Here is a 17955-nt window from a genome sequence, read left to right as displayed (position 1 = left end):
AAACCTGTAGTCCCACAATGGAGATTAGATGCCACCTTATTAGAAGATGAAGAGGTAAAGCTAGAGGTCGAGAGATCCATTATAGAATTTAGTGATTTTAATTTCTCCTCAGTCTCCTCACCAATTACAATTTGGGATACATTAAAATGTGTAACTAGGGGTGTACTTATTAAAATCAGAAGTAGGAAGAAAAGAGAAAGGGAGAAAAAAATTGCAGAACTCCTGCATGCACTTCAACTGGCAGAACTCAAACACAAAACTACTATGTCACCAATAAATATGATAAATGTAACTAAAATCAGAGCAGAACTGAATAACGTCCTCAATGCTAAATGTACTAATGACTATAAACAATTGAAAAGACAATATGTTGCTGGGAAAAATAAATCAGGTTAAATACTCGCTGACCTTCTTAAAAAAAACAATAAATCCAACTCTATACAGGGTATTAAAAACTCAGAAGGTAACATTTTATATGAACCTGAGGAAATCTCTAAAATCTTTGCCGACTTTTATGAGAAATGATATAATATAGATGCATCGAATCTTATGAATGGAGAAAGCTTTTTAGGAAATATTGAGCTACCCTCACTGTCTGCATCAGAAAGGGAATTGATAGAGGAACCAATATCGGAAATGGAGTTTTGTGAAACTGTGGCTAAACTCGCAAAACAGAAAAGCCCGGGCCCAGACGCCTTTTGTGCAGAATTTTACCAACACTTTGCCCCATTGCTGGCTCCTCTTTTCTGTAATCTAGTTAATAACAAAGAAGAAAAAGTCTTTTCAGACACAACTAACCAAGCGACAATTACTTTAATTCCTAAAGAAGGAAACTCTAGTCTAGAATGTACACACTTCAGACCAATATCCCTTATAAATTGCAATGTTAAGATCTACGCAAAAATCCTGTCAAATAGACTAAGTGCAGTAGCAGAGACGTTACTGGGAAACCAACAGGCAGGTTTTAGGAAAAATAAACAGATACAAGATAATATTTATACTGCAATAGATCTTATTCATCTATGCAGAACAAAGGGGGAGGAGTCAGTAATGGTGGCAATAGACGCGGAAAAGGCCTTTGACCGTTTATCTAGAGATTTTATATTTATAACATTAGAAAAGTTGGGTCTGGGCAAAAAATTTATTGACAGAATCACAAAACTTTACATTAATCAAAGCGCAGGGGTAAAAGTCAATGGCCTTATATCCAACTTATTTCAGATAAAGAATGGAGTTAGGCAAGGATGCCCATTGTCCCCCTGGTTGTTCAACCTTAGTATTGAACCCTTGATACAGGCAATTCAACAAGATATGGGTATAAAAGGAATCAAAACTAAGAAAGAAGAAACTAAAACTCTGGCATATGCAGATGACCTATTACTTGTACTAACCAAACCCATTGAATCCTTGTTGAATTGCCAGATCCTTTTTGAAAAATTTACTAAGGTCTCTAACTTTGCTTAAAGAAAAATGGCCCACAATTTGGTTAAACAGTTGGAAAGTCCAGGATCCTGGGCTACAGCTTGTCCAGTTCAAGGCTATCACTAGATGGTACTTAACACCTATACGTTGTCAATATTTTCAGAGTGGGGCTAAATGTTGGAGATGTGGCCAGGGAGGGGGTACAGCTACGCACATGTGGTGGTCCTGTCCTGTTATTAAACCTTTTTGGCAGGAAATAATAGATTTTTCAAGTACCTTGTTGAATGGTTGTTTTAAGCTAACAGCATCGGAAGCTATCTTCAGTTTTGCTGATAGATATGACGGCATAGGTTGCTGTCTTATAAAAGAAATGGGAACAGTTGTAGCCAAATCTATGATAGCTTTGGACTGGAAGGGCTCTACTCCACCAACATTGATTGAATGGGTTAACAAGATGAACACATTGTATGATTGTGGGGAAAATTTGTGGAACCATCTTGTTGAAAATTTGGAGGAGTCCACTTAGAGGGGCAGGGTTTAATTAATTGATCATAGTGACCTGAGGTATACCCTTGGTAGAGATGGGGGGAGGCACGTATAAGACAGGGAACGAGTGATGAATGTGGTAGATGTGAGTGGGAGTTGAAATTACAAGTGCGAAGGATGTTAGATGAGAGAGGAGAGATGGATATGTTGTAGAATAGTGGAGACGGTTGTGATGTGATGAATGCAGTAGATGTGTGTGGGAATGTGCAGGAGTGAGGAGTATGTTAGATGGAGGAATGGAGATGGATATATTATATTATAGCAAGGCCAAAACTATGGCATTTTAAGTGAAGGGATGGGGAGGTGTTTTTTCCACTGCGTTATAAAGGTATAAATAAAGATTAATTAATTAATTTTAGAAAAGGTATACTGTATTACAAACTATGATGAAAGCACCTCTCAGCTCAAGTGTGCGGCAAATAAGCTGCTACGCGAATAGCTGAGATTATATGTGCGCTGAGTTTGAAAGGGAAAAAAAAAAAAAAAAAAAAAAGAAGAAATGCAGTCAAGAGGCCCATGGTGACTCTGGACGAGCTGCAGAGATCTACAGCTCAGGTGGGAGACTCTGTCCATAGGACAACTACTAGTCATGCACTGTACAAAGTTGGCCTTTATGGAAGAGTGGCAAGAAGAAAGGCATTGTTAACAGAAAGCATAAGAAGTCCTGTTTGCAGTTTGCCACAAGCCATGTGGGGGACACAGCAAACATGTGGAAGAAGGTGCTCTGGTCAGATGAGACCAAAATGGAACTTTTTGGCCAAATGCAAAACGCTATGTGTGGCAGAAAACTAACACTGCACATAACTCAGAACACACCATCCCCACTATCAAATATGGTGGTGGCAGCATCATGCTCTGGGGGGGGTGCATCTCTTCAGCAGGGACAGGGAAGCTGGTCAGAGTTGATGGGAAGATGGATGGAGCCAAATACAGGGCAATCTTGGAAGAAACCTCTTGGACTCTGCAAAAGTCTTGAGACTGGGGCGGAGGTTCACCTTCCAGCAGGACAATGACCCTAAACATAAAGCCAGGGCAACAATGGAATGGTTTAAAACAAAACATATCTATGTGTTCGAATGGCCCAGTCAAAGTCCAGATCTAAATCCAATCGAAAATCTGTGGAAAGATCTGAAAACTGCTGTTCACAAACGCTGTCCATCTAATCTGACTGAGCTGGAGCTGTTTTTCAAAGAAGAATGGGCAAGGATTTCAGTCTCTAGATGTGCAAAGCTGGTAGAGACATACCCTAATAGACTGGCAGCTGTAATTGCAGCAAAAGGTGGTTCTACAAAGTATTGACTCAGGGGGGGGGGGCTGAATAATTACGCACACCCCACTTTGCAGTTATTTATTTGTAAAAAATGTTTGGAATCATGTATGACTTTCGTTCCACTTCTCACGTGTACACCACTTTGTATTGGTCTTTCATATGGAATTCCAATAAAATTGATTCATGTTTGTGGCAGTAATGTGACAAAATGTGGAAAACTTCAAGGGGGCCGAATACTTTTGCAACCCACTGTATATGTACACACACACACACACACACACACACACACACACACACACACACACACACACACACACACACACACACACACACACACACACACACACACACGTTGCCGCAATATATCGATATGACGGTATGCCCTGGTTTCAATGTGCATGGTAATCATACCATGCACATTACAAAATACCATTGGAACTGGATATTCCACGTTAGGCAAGTTTGATGTCATAAGAATTGTCATATTTTGTGGATTATGAATCTGTTATCAGCTCAATTATGGCATTTATTGTTCGAACTTACAGTGTTCCACAGTTAGACCTAAGAATCTCCCTGGAGGGGGTCGGCTTTGTCCCACCCCAAACCAAGCTTCAATAAAACCAGGATGCATACAGCGAGGTGCAGTCCTCCCTTGTGTAACATCACCTGATCAGGCCAGCCAGAGGACCAAGTGGTTGGCGGCCATTTTCCTGAACTGAAACAAAGGACTTTAACTTGCTTTCCCAAAAAGGATATTTCCACCTGAACTCGCTATACCGTTTCACTTGTTTCTTAAAATTTCTTAAACACCCCCCCCCCCCCTTTTTTTTTTCTTTTCTTTTTTTTTTCTTTTTTTACATTGAGCTACCCTTGTCTCTATAATTGTTACTTTGAGGCTAGATTCACAGTGGGACGTTGCGTTTTGATGCCACGTTAAAGTCGCACCGCAAGCTTACAACGCAACGCGCCCAAAAAGAGGCAACGCAGCGTTACCGTCGCATACAGCAGATACAGTAAAAAATACAGGCAATGAAAAGTATGCTTCCAAGTCATTACTGAGCATGTGCAAACAGTCCAACGCAGCTAATAACGTGTATAACGCACAGCATGCAGTACATTCACATAACGTGCAGCGTTGGACACCAACGTAACGTGTGCCCTGTGAAGAGGGCATTAATTTTTCATTGCAGTGAGTTATTCTGCGTTAAATGCTGTTTTAATGCGCAACTTTAACGTCCCACTGTGAACTTAGCCTGAACTATTTTGTGTAAATATTAATTATTGTATATTGCATTTATAATAAAGACCTTAAGTCATTTGTTGCCTAGCTACTGTACACTCTGTTTCAGTCAACCAGAACGTATCTGCGCTTTCTGAAGATTCGCTACCGAGAAGTGTTATTAGTCAGAATAGCTTCTGTTAACCATTTTTATTTACAGGTCTTAGAGTCAGTCAGAGTGGGCTTCTCTTTCCTATTTAAAAAGAGATGGTGGCAGCCTAATATTTTGTGTTTTATAGTTCATACACGTCTCCTTCTAGTCTGTCTGCAGCCGAATCCCAGCGGTTTCCGTGCACAGATTGCGTACACGAGATTGGATGGTCTGTGTGCTGAAACTGATTGGAAGGCATTGTGCGGTCCGGCCAACAGGGGGCATATGACACTAAGCTTTCTTTTTTTTTTTTTTTTTTAATTCTATTCTGTCATGACTGTATATTACTGTGATTTTAGGACATGGGGGCTTACAATTGATGGGATGGAAAAAAACTAAACAAAACAGAAAAAATACACCCTTATTGCCACATAATATATTGACGCCTTACATTGTACTAGGAACGTAATTAAAATGTTGTGATAGCCGGGACTAATGGGCAAATAAAATAGGTGGGTTTTATTTATAGTAGCACTGCTTACTTTAAAACTATAGGGGATGGAATCAGAGAAATAGTGTATTTTTTTTTTTTTTTTTTTGTGTGTGTGTCTTTGCCTATAAAATGCATAGAAAATAATTACTGAAAACAAGTATGAAAGCTGTAGATCATTTACGAGTGATGAGTAGTGATAAAGTTATTGGCGAATGAATGGGAGAGGAGCAGACGGGGCAAAAAATTGTTCTGCAGTGAAGGTGAAAACACCTTCTGGCTGAAGTGGTTAAGGCAGGTGCTATTTATTTAACCACTTCAGTTACAGATGTTCCAGACAACTGAAGTGAGAGGGATATGGAGGCTGCCATATTTATTTCCTATTAAACAATACTAGTTGCCTGGCTGCCCTGCCGATCTTTTTGGCTGCAATAGTGTTAAACTACTTACTGCAGCAGGTGCAGTATAATCACGTCCTGGAAAACTTAATTTGAAGTCCCAGGGACGCGATAACTAGTCAATGGGAGCTGGCGGCCACGTGCTACCGTTACCGCCGGTTAGCAGGGACATGGATCAATGGGAACACAGTTCCCATTCATTAATTTAAGCCCCCAATTCAATGAACGCTGGTGTCTGAGACGCCTGCACTCAAATCTTCTGTTACAGTTCCACTCATTACTTCCGATTCACATACTTACGTACGTGAATCGGAAATAATGACTGAGGACATCTTCTGGCCAAATAGTAAAACTACATTAAAAAAAATTATTTAATAAAAATACCTACACTTACATTTAAAATTAACTATTTCCCTCCCACACTCCCCCATAGTACCCAAACACACATACATATATATATATATATATATATATATATATATATATATATATATATATATATATATATATATATATATATAATCAATTAATAGTTTCCTTAGGGACTGAACCTTTTTTAATAGGTATGTCCAGAGGGTGTATAACAGTTATTTTTTAATTTGCGGGCTTATAAATAGTGATGGATACAAAACTGAAAAAATTCACCTTTATTTCCAAATAAATTATTGGCGCCATACAATGTACAAGAAAAATATTTGAAATGTTGCAATAACCGGGACAAATAATCAAATAAAATGTGTGGGTTTTATATCCACAGTATAACGTTTTATTTTAAAACTATAATGGCTGAAAACTGAGAAATAATTATTTTTTTTCATTATTCCAGTTGAAATGTGTTTAGAATAAAATAATTCTTAGCATAATGTGCCTCCCAAAGAAATCTTAATGGTGGCGAAAAAAACAAGATATAGATCATGTTGTTGTGATTATTAGTGATTAAGTTATTGGCAAAAAAAGGGAGGAGCGCTTACAGGTGAAAATTGCTCTGGTCCTAAAGGGGTAAAAACCCCTCAGTGGTCAAGTGGTTAAATAACACCCGAAACATGCATGCAGCTAATATTGTCAGATCTGACAATAATGTCAGAAACTTCTGATCTGCTGCATGCTTGTTCAGGGTCCATGGCTGAAAGTTTTAGAGGCAGAGGAACAGGAGGATGGCCAGGCAACTGGTATTGTTTAAAAGGTGACGCACTAGTAATATCAGTTTGTTAAGCTATTGTTATGCCAGTGTGTGCAACCTGAAACTGAACCAAACAAATGCAGTAGCCAATATTTCTGCTGCATACATTTCCCTAAAGTTAGTATAAATTTTGCATCAACTTAAAGTGTTTAGCACATCACTTTTGATATCGAACTATCAGTGTCACACCCACAGGCAGCCCCTGGTGGCATGTCAGGGTATTGCATCTTCCCCTAACCTTCAGAATGCCTGTACTGTATATACTTACCTTGCTTGCATAAAGTACTGATAATTGTTTTGTTTGAGATCAGTGTGTACCCTGATTGTCAGATATTTCCATGTAGGGATGTGTTATTGTTCCTTACAGTGTTCATAATCTGTGATACAGTACAAAGCAGAGGAGCATCTCTTCCCATGAATCCATGCCTGAAGCCCACATGGCATTGTCATATCTCCCTGAGAGATCACACCTATTGTAACATATTGCTGTAATTTCAGTGACATATATACTAAGTATGGATATAATGTTCTGTCCCCACACCATGTTCTCTATAATTCTACTGTTTATTTCTCCCCAGATATACAAGAACAGCACAAGGTATATCTGCTGGAGAGACATCAGACTTTAGTGGAGTACCAACCACCTGGATCTAACCTGGGGCTACAAAGCTTCCCCATCAACGAGCGCTATGTGCACCTGGTTGTTGTCTCCACTGACCAGTTCAGGCAGCGTCCCCAGAATGAGCTCATACAGACGGGGATAAAACATGAGGAATTATTGAAGGAAGTGCAGACTGGACTGGAACACATTTCCCCCAGCAGGCTGTTCCGCTGGAGCCCCCAGTCACAGTGTATCCCTCATGCGGTAATGGTGAGCGGAGTGCCGGGAATAGGGAAGACCACACTGATGCAGAAGTTTCTCTATGACTGGCTGACTGGAAAACTCTACCAGAGATTTGCTTTTGTCTTCTTCTACAGATTCCGGCAACTTAATAAACTGACTGAGGTCAGCTTAGAGGAGATGATTCTCCATAAAGATCATGGATATCCATATCTGGAGGGGCAGCTGGAGGATATCTTGTGTCTTCCTGAGAGACTTCTGTTTATATTTGATAGTTTAGATGAAAGTATTCACCAAATGGATTTCACATCAAGTAAACTGTCCAGCCACCCAAAACAAAGAGGAGATGTTGGTGGGATTGTGGGTAGTTTGGTCAGTCAGGTTCTACTTAAGGGTTGCTCTGTACTGATGACCAGCCGCCCTACCAGACTGGCATTGGTGGATACTCGTGTCTTCCAGAGAGTAACTGAGGTCCTGGGGTTCCTCCATGCAGATAGGCTGGCTTACTTTGAACAATTCTTTAATAATAAGGAACTGGCAGAGAAGGCGTTTGATCATGTGCAGGAGAATGACACCCTGTACACTTTCTGCTACATCCCGGCCTACTGCTGGATCATCTGTACCGTGTTATCAATGTGCTACAGAAACCGACCAGCAAATACTGACCAGCTGGTGACATCATTGCCCAAAACTGTGACACAACTCTTTGTGGCTTTTGTCTCCAACATTCTGGCCAATCACAATCAGAACCGAGATGACCCTCACATTGCCCAGGAACTGCTGACCTCTCTGGGGTGGATGGCAGAACATGGAGTCATGAATCACAGGATTGTGTTTGATAAGCGTGATCTGGACACATTCTGTGTAAGATGTGATAAGCATCTCTTCTCATGCTTCATGATGGAGTCTGGTCACCCTCCTGATGTGGATTATTCCTTCTTACATCTCACCCTGCAGGAGTTTGCTGCTGCTTTAGCTCATTTTATCCGCTATAATCCTGACAAATTACATACATCGCTTTATAAGGCTATTTCATATGAAGACGGCCGTGCTGAAATATTCCTCCGTTTCCTCTGTGGTCTCTCTGACAACTCTGCTAGATCCCTGCTGAAGTCTTATGTGGGGGGATTGTCTCCTGAGGCTTCCAGACTGGTGATCACCTGGTTACAGGAGAACATTGCAGAAGGACAAAGACATGACAAACCTGAAAGTGACTCCAGGAGGCTTCTCAATGTCTTCTACTGTCTGTACGAGAGCAGGAATAAGGTTCTGGTGTCACAGTGTGTCGGGTCACACAAACTTATTGACTTTTCAGGTGTTCACCTCACCCCTCTGGACTGCTCTGTGGTGTCTTACATCCTGAAATGCTGCACAGAGACAGAAGAGGTAAAGCTGGAGAGATGTAATATACAGGATAATGGACTGAGGAAACTTGCACCAGCTCTGAACACCATCAGGGATTTAAGGTAAATTTTAAAACTTATAAATCTATCTTTTTTTTTCTTCTACAATTTGTGTTTTTAGGAACTGTCCCTGAAGAGATAACCAAACATTAGTGCAGCTTCATCTATACAATGTTCTCTCACATGTGACAATGAGGCTGAGAGTGGTGCCCATATACACAGACTTCCCTATGTTATGCCCTGCAGATTCCATCACTCTGATCCATTCTGATCAGAACAGATTCCCCAAAATGTTAGATCAATTGAATTTCAGTCAGTTTTGGCTTAAGATCGATAGTACTGATTGGACAGGATGTAAAATCTAAGTCCATTTGTGGCAGGGCCAGAGTGACAGTAAATCAATGGTCCATAGCATTGCATTGCTTCAACATTATAAATCTGTCATTACATACATTTTCCTAGCTGGAATGTATTGAAAACTGATGTGGTGAGAGTGCTAGGAAATGAATTGGTTCTGTTTAAAACGGAATCAATCCTTCCTAAACATTAATTTGGAACATACTGTATATGTGTGGCAATATATATGTGTATTACAAACACAGCCCATCATTACTAAACAAAAGGTTTCAGCCAGTGCCGCCTTCAGAAATTTCTGGGCCCCATACTGGGAAAACCTACTGGGCCCCCCTCATGCCAAATCGCAGTCTGCAGAAAACGGCTCTTTAAATACCTGAACACATGGGCGCTCGTGCCCGCTTTTCATCTGTAAGGCCTCGGGCACACTAGAATACTTTTTGGATGATTTTAGAGTTTTGAGAATTGCCGGCGCTTGTAAAAAAGATTTGCTAATGCCAAGCTATGGTGTTGAGCCCACTAGAGCAGTGGCGATTTTAGAAATCATAATCACAGGACATGCAGCATTTTGTGAGCGTTTGTACATCATATATGAGATGGCTTAATCACCGCAAATCACCTGCAAAGTGCTTACACAAAGCGCTAACAATTGTGTTTCGCAATCTCTAGTATATCCCAGGCCTTATATTAACGTTAGTGTATGTGTGTTTTTGTGTGTATATTTTCTTTATTTTCATGACTATGAACATTGTAGATTCACACTGAAGGCATCCAAACTATGAATTAACACATGTGGAAGTATAATACATAACCAAAAAGTGTGAAACAACTGAAAATAGGTCATATTCTAGGTTCTTCAAAGTAGCCACCTTTTGCTTTGATTACTGCTTTGCACACTCTTTTTCAGATTTCCGATCATTTAAAGTACATATTCCTAGTTTAGCCCAGTGGATATGGTTAAAGTCAGGGATTGCCCATGAAAGAGCAGATAGTGGTATGTCTAACTTACGGCTGGATGTCGAATGGTCAGATACCTCCGCTAGGAACTTCCATGCATTACAAGTGGCCAATATGGTGGGTGAATCTGTCAATTTTGTGGATAGTCCTCAGGCACTAATTATTAGGCCTTTCCACCAATATCTGGACATGTATTAAAGACAGGCTAAGTAACACTTGTGTAGGTCTGGCAAGCCAAACCCTCCTGAGTTGGGAGGTACGGTACGTAAGGAGAAAGCAAGTTTATGTCGCTTGTGCCTCCATATATATCTGAGGAGTAGCTTTTTTTTGCTTCTCTAAAAAAAAACCTAGGAGGTAGTGGAATTGGCAGTGTGCGGAAGAGAGATAATATCTTGGGTAGTGTCTGCATCTTAAATGCTGCTATTTTACCAGAGGGTGATAGTTCAAATTTAGAAAGATGTGACAATTCCCCCTTTAGTTTAGATAAGAGGAGGTAAATTAACTTTATATAAGTTATCGATATGAGCGATCTATAAAGGACATGGGGTAGGGAGAAAAAAAAACACAAAAAGAGCGCACTCAGAAGACTAATGATAAAAGGTAGACCAGCCGGTCGTAGACAAAGCTCACCTGATGTGGTGGCTGATATGCCCTTATGGGTATTATCAGCTTGCAGGCTTTTGTCCCTCTCAGACCAGGGACCAGGTCAGAAGCAGGCTCTTTGTCCAAAGGGATCCTGTGGCTGGAAGCAGGATATCAGGAGCAGCTGTCTGGTTTGTAGCCGTTGGTTTCCCAGCACTGGCTGTAACAGCAGAGCTGCAGGCACCTGTGGGCTGTATGAGACTCAATCCCTTAGCAGGGAGAGTCTCAGTTCAGATGCACCACAGCGCTGGCTGGGTGGTGAGCAGTAGCTGAAAGAAAGCACATGCCAAAGTCCTCATCAGCATGATGAGAGACCTTGAAAGCATACTGGAGAAAGATATCAAACACAATTTCGATATCCATTTCATGAAGAAGTACAAACAAGCACAAATTGTTTCCAGGGGTCTTAGATCTAGCATTCAATCTGCATTTATGGATGATTCAACATTTACAGATAATTGGGATAATTTCTGGGATAAAAATTCTCTCGAGGCCATGGACCTGATTATCTCTAAATGCACTGATATTATAGTACAATTACAGCCAGAAATTAAAAAAAATGTACAAAAAGCTAGAACCATTCTCTACCAAGGATGTATACAAACACTGGAACAAAAAAATAAGCCATAGGCTTAGCCAACTCGAGAAAGAGCCATACCAATCCAAACTAGCTAAGTTTAAACGTGACCAAGAAGATTACCATCATGGTTTTACCCGAGCATGGAAATGTCCCACTTCTTACACAACAGATACTCAGCATCCTAACACACCAACACCACCGGTTACCACAAACACAAACAATGTTCGTCCTGCAAACAACATACCCCTTCAGAGAAAGACACTTTTACCTACCGTATATACTCGCCTATAAGTCGAGAAATTTAGGACTGACTCAAAGTGGGGGGGTCGCCTTATACTTGAGTAGTCCTCAATTTCACAATTTATAGCCGAGAATTGTAGAGGAGCCTCTTTCTCTCCCCCTACCCAGTCCTAACGCAGGCAGCTTTCCAGAAAGCCCCCCTCCCTCCCATCACCACTTAAAGGATGGCCTTCTCCCCCTCTCTCCCCCCTCTGCATCATATAATGGTCAGCGCTGAAGCGGAAACTCACTGATTACACTGCGCGGCATCCTCTCTAGTCCCTCTGCTCACGCTGGTCTGTTTCAAATACCACAGCTACAGCTCCGATGTCACATGACACATAAGTCACATGACATCGGAGCCGTAGCTGTGGTATTGTAAACTAACAGACCAAAACGAGCAGAGGGACAAGAGAGGATGTCGCGCTGTGTAATCAGTGAGTTTCTGCTTCAGCGCTGATGCTGCATTAGATGACACAGAGAGCTGAGCGAGAGGGAGAAGCGGCCATCCTTTGCTTGGTCATGGGAGGGAGGGGGGCTTTGTGGAAAGCTGCTGGGGAAGGAGTGAGAGGGGGGCCCTTTCCTTGGTGGTGGGAAAGGGGGGCAAGCTGTGTGCTGTAGCACTTCGGGGAAGGGGAGACAGATGCTGGCTGCTGCAGCTCCTGTAAAACAGGGGACACATAGCTAGGGGACACAGGGGCCACACAGCCAGGGGGACATAGGCCACATAGCTAGAGGGGCCACACAGCCTGGTGGACACAGAGGGGTCACAGTGACCACACTGAGACATCCTGGTGCCCAAGTGCAGTCTTTAACTTTCCTGTGTAGACTTAAACTTGAGTAAATAAAAAAAAGTCCAGCTTAAGAGGGTCAAATATTGGGGTCGACTTATACACGAGGTCGACTTGTATCCGAGTATATACGGTACTCCTGTACCACCATCCAACTATTCAAACAACCTAAAATACCATTACAATACATATGCACAAATGGTGCACCAAAAACCTATCCCCCACCCCTCCCACAGAGACCATACTGGGAGAGGAAGGAAGTGAAACTAAATCCCATTCATAATCCAAAGTATCAAAATAGAAAGAAAAAACCCAAATATCCTAATTACAGACAAAGAATGGAATTAGCACAGGACTCCAATGGCCAAAAAACTAGAATCATATATAACTCTAACCACCAGCAATCCCATGGTCCCTCTATACCTCGCTCAGATCAAGTAATAGCTGAAACTGACACAGACAATAACGCAACACACCAAAGAGAGACTATCGAGATTGATTCAGCTTCCTCCACCACCAATAACATCAATAACAAGGAGGCCACCTATCATGACAATTCTGTTCTTTCACTTTCAAATATTTCATCAACCTCGAATTGTTCATATACAGATTTATCTAACACTGTACCATGTAGTCCAGTTATTAATGTCATTTGTTCTCTCACAGAAAACAATACTCTATACTCAGATCAACCTAATAGTAGTATATCCACACCATGTATAGGATCAAAAACAAACTTCACCACTCAAGATCCAATTGAACATACTCCGGTCACTATTTTTTTTTTTTTTTTTTTTTTTTTTTTAGGGTTAAGTCCTATACACACCCAAGGCAAAATAATGGCCAAAAAATAGAAAAAAAGACCAATTACAGAACAACTCCAGCAAGTTACCAATCTTTTTTTTTTTTTAAATCAATGTTTATTCAAGAAAGAAAAGGAACATATGACAGGGTATGCAGTGTAGCATATCCAACAGTCTGTAAAACAGTCTGACATCAATTATTAAATCCAACAAAGTATATAGCGTCAGCATCAATTATCACTGTGGAAGATGAGAGGTATTGTTAACAATAATATAATGATTGTCACATAATATATAGAGCTCAGATGGAGTTTAAATTTCCAAATATTCTATCTTTTACAAGATCATAATCAGCAAGACCGGGGGTATCTAACCACAGAGCCCATATTTTCTCACATTTTTGAGGGGCACCTCTGTGAGCATATATTAATTTTTCCATTTTCAGGTAATTATTCATATGTAATAACCGATCATTAACCTTGGGAGGGAGTGGTTGTTTCCACATCAATAGTATTAATTTTCTAGCTTGGAACAACACCCTTTGTACCATTAATTGCATATGTTCTGCCATATTCAGACCAGATAATAAACCACAAACACAGGTTTTAGTTGTTCTCGAAATGGCAGAGCAAGTGACAGTGTCTAAAGAGTCAAATACCTCCCCCCTGTACCTATGCAATTTTGGACATTTCCATAACGTGCAGAAGGTCCCCATGGTCTCTCATGCATCTAGCACATAAGGGATCTTCCCTCAAGCCCATACTGTGTAATATTTTGGGGAGTTAAACAGCTCCTATGAATTATAGAAAGTTGGGATAATTTTTGTGTAGCATTGGTAGAGATAGTAGGTACGGTCTGGAGTATATCCTCCCATTCCTCCCCAGTCATATCACCCAAATCTCGTTGCCACCCTTCTAAACATTTCAATGGATATTTTTTAAGAAAAAATGCTAATAAGAAGGCATAACTATAAGATATAAATCCACTTCTAGACGTAGTTTGACTAATCATATTGAATATAGGAGAAGGAGATAAACTTAGATCCACATCAGCTTTCTGATGATTTATAGCATGAGCCAATTGAGAGTATTGATAACACATTAATGGAGTCTCAGCAGTACCCAGTCTTGTGAAAATAGTATTCATATGACACATTTGCCCCTGCTCAAGAATATGAGATAGCGAGTCAACCCCCTCCCTGGCCCACACCTTTAGGAAAGTCAGCTCTCTCAACTCTGGTAATCTCATGTTATTATATAATGGAGAATAATTTGTACAGCCAGTGATACTCTGCATGACCCTAAACCTTTCCCAATTCTTTTGCAACAAAATTAGGGTCTCCGCCTTAAAGTTCAGGGATTTCACAACATTCACCTCAAGCGCAGCATAAATGGAATCAAATCCCAAGACTCTATTAAGCAGCAATCTGGATGAATCCACCAAATCTTCATGCATCCAACCTACAATGTGCCGAGCCTGGGAGGCCAAATAGTAGACCCAAGCATTGGGAACTGCTAAACCACCCTCGTCCTTGGGATATTGCACATACTGAAGTTTAATTGTAACTCTCCCATTACCCCAAATCAAATCTCTGAATATTTTATCAATAGTTTTAAGTAGTTTAAGATGCAGCCAAATAGGAGAATTATGTAGAATATACAGCAATTGTGGCATGGTGACCATCTTGAGTAAGGTAATTCTAGCAACTGGGGATAATGGTAATTTTGCTCAAGTCTTTAACTTTTGTGTAATCCTAGACAGTAGAGGAGTAACATTTAAAGCTTCAAAAGAACTTACATTGGGAGATAGCACAATCCCAAGATATTTAAAAGATGTAACTACCTGAATATCTGCATATCCATCAGGGAGGACAGGGGCAATCCTATCCAGAGGAAGCAGGCAAGACTTATTCCAATTCACCAAAAGGCCTGAGAAACGACCAAATTGAGAAAGGACATTCATGACCCCAACAAGAGAATAGCTGGAATCCTGGAGAAAAATAAGTGTGTCATCCGCATAACGCCACCTTTTCTTCAAGGTTACCAAATTGAAACCCTTTTATGTCAGAAGCATTTCTAATTACTTCAGCCAAAGGCTCTATAGCAATAGCGAACAGTAATGGCGAAACAGGACAGCCCTGCCTGGATCCTCTGCCCAACACAAACCCATCTGACCTTGCATTATTTACTCTCAAAGATGCCTTAGGGGACTTATACAAAATCTGTACCCACTTCAAAAAGTTAGGCCCAAAATGCATAGCCTCAAGTACTGTATATAAGTATTTCCACTCTACACTGTCAAAGGCCTTGGCAATATCCAAAGACAAAATACACCTATCACCTGAATTGTCAGCAGGAAGTTGCATGTTCAAATATGCTCTTCGAATATTTATAGCCGTAGATTTTGCAGGTATAAAACCTGATTGGTCAGCTTTTATTATATTTATTAATTTAGAGAGACGATTTGCCAAGACCCTTGACAGTATCTTCACATCTGTCATAAGCAGAGAAATGGGCCTATACGAGTCTGGTTGTAAGGGACCCTTACCTGGTTTAAGTAAGAAAACTATTATGGCTTCCGTCATAGAAGGGGAAGTGTTACTTATTGAAATATATGGTGAAAAATTTCCAGTAGTTCAGGTAACAGAAGTTCTGAATATTGTTTATAGACCTCTATGGGTATGCCATTGCTGCCAGGGGCCTTACAGTTAGGAAAGGAAGCTACTGCAATCTCTATTTCCTCCAGCATAATAGGGGCATCCAACAGAGCCTTGTCTTCATCATTTAACATTAGTAATGGGATAGATGTGATGAAGTTACCAATTGTGACGCCGGGCGACGCCCAGTCGTCCGAGGATTCGCGGCCGATTGTCCGATCGCAACCGTGATCGGAAAACTGACATTCTTTATTTTTAAAATAGAAGTTTTTCCTTCCTGCCTTCCCCCCCCCCCCCCCCCCCTTTTGCCATGAGGGCTGAATGGGCCTGCGTTAGCATATGGCTAAAGCAACCTGGTTTAGCAAGAAATCCTGTTAAGGCTCCCGGAAAAGCTCTGGTGACACTAATGTGCTAATTGGGCAGAGCTGAAATACCAACAGAGTCTATTCAACAGGGGAAGCTAGCACAGCATGAGGTCTATTGACACCTACATTCCTCCCAGTCTTGACGGCACCGACTAAACTGAGTATGGAATGCATGGTGTTGATAACTTTGTCACATTTTGCAAATACCATCCATGGGAGGAATATGAAAATTACATAATTTTGTTTCCCTAATTCTGTAGAATATGGTGATACTAGACATAGCCAGGTAACCCGAGCAGGGGCTGAGATATGAATAATGGGGTCCCCGTGCGCCCCAAATATTGCAAGTTTGATGTCCTATGAACGTGTATTCTCAGCCCAATCTGAATATGAAATCGGTTTGCATGTGCGACAAAACCCCGGCGGGGTATGAAATTGGACATATTTTGTGGATGGCTGGAAGTTCCTCCCCTGAGAACTCACTGCCTGACACGCCCCTGGGCTGAGCTTGAGACTCCGCCCAGAAATGTCAGTGCTCAAAACTGATTGCATGAGGACCCCCAGCCAATTCCCCCACTTTCCATCATACCGAAAAGACTGCCACTGCTTGGGGAAATAGCAGTGGCCATCTTGCAGGCGGAGCAACGGCCATGTGGTTCGGCCATATTGCGAACTAACTGCAACAAAGGAACTTTGTCTTTTCCCGAACGGACTTTCCACAGAATCATAAGTATTCGTTCTTTTTATCCCTTTTTCTTTTATGTACTGTGTTATCACTGTCTCTCATCGTTTAATTGTTCACGATTGTCTGTATATATTAATTATTTATATTGTAACAAATAAAGGCTTTTTAAAAGGTCTTTACCTCTCAGTAAAACCTTCTATTCAGTATACACAGACGAGACCTAAACTTCCGAAGGGACGCTACTGTTTTGATAGATAGATAGGAATTGCACAGTTTTAACCGGTTGTTTGTTTCACAGGTCTATAGCCAGTTAGCAGTTTTCTCTGGGCTGATAGAAAACAGAGATGGTGGCAAATCTACCCCTGGGTTGGAGTAAAAGTGTATTTTCGTAACCTCACAGGCTCCCTACTGCGTCGTGACGCTCAAACTCCGCCAATTCTACGCAGATTGCGTCCATAGCTCTCAATCTGTGTGCTAGAATCGGATCGGACGGTTTTGCGTGTTCACGGCCAGTGGGGCTCTTGTGACAGTGGTCGGCAGCGTTTGGGATCTGTGTGTGCTGATAGTATCTCAGGTAGGGCTATCGAATTAGCCCTATCGAGAGACGAACTAATTCGTTGGTAGTGACTGAGTGCAATATATTTTTCATATATACAGAGAGACTGTGTAACCAGTACCCCTCCCCTAAGTTTTCTTTTATTTGGCATGGAAATGTCCGGGAATTACAAGGTCATGGTCCTATCCGACCTGCAGAGTCTGTGCGAGGCGAGAGGCATGGACATCCGCGGCAAGAAACAGCAGGACCTGATAACGGACTTGTACCGATGGGATAGCCAGAATCTGCGGACGCTGGAGGTGTCCACTGTGGAGGACACCGGCTCATCTAACGCAAGTCGAGGGGAACCAGAGACTGAAGATCCTGT

General features: G+C 41.3%; 1 protein-coding gene across 3 annotated transcripts in view; it reads left to right on the top strand.

Annotated features, from left to right (window-relative positions):
- The window catches only part of LOC137532599 (NACHT, LRR and PYD domains-containing protein 3-like), a 738694-nt gene that overhangs the window by 314332 nt on the left and 406407 nt on the right, over positions 1-17955 (top strand). For all 3 annotated transcript variants that reach the window (XM_068253288.1, XM_068253297.1, XM_068253308.1), the window contains one exon: positions 7255-8983. In XM_068253288.1, the coding sequence (XP_068109389.1) occupies positions 7255-8983 (1729 nt within the window). The remainder of the gene's footprint in view (positions 1-7254; positions 8984-17955) is intronic.

This window comes from Hyperolius riggenbachi, chromosome 1 (assembly GCF_040937935.1).
Source record: "Hyperolius riggenbachi isolate aHypRig1 chromosome 1, aHypRig1.pri, whole genome shotgun sequence".
Taxonomy (NCBI): domain Eukaryota; kingdom Metazoa; phylum Chordata; class Amphibia; order Anura; family Hyperoliidae; genus Hyperolius; species Hyperolius riggenbachi.
Note: the sequence above shows the minus strand (reverse complement) of the source record. Positions and strands in the feature narration are given on the sequence as shown.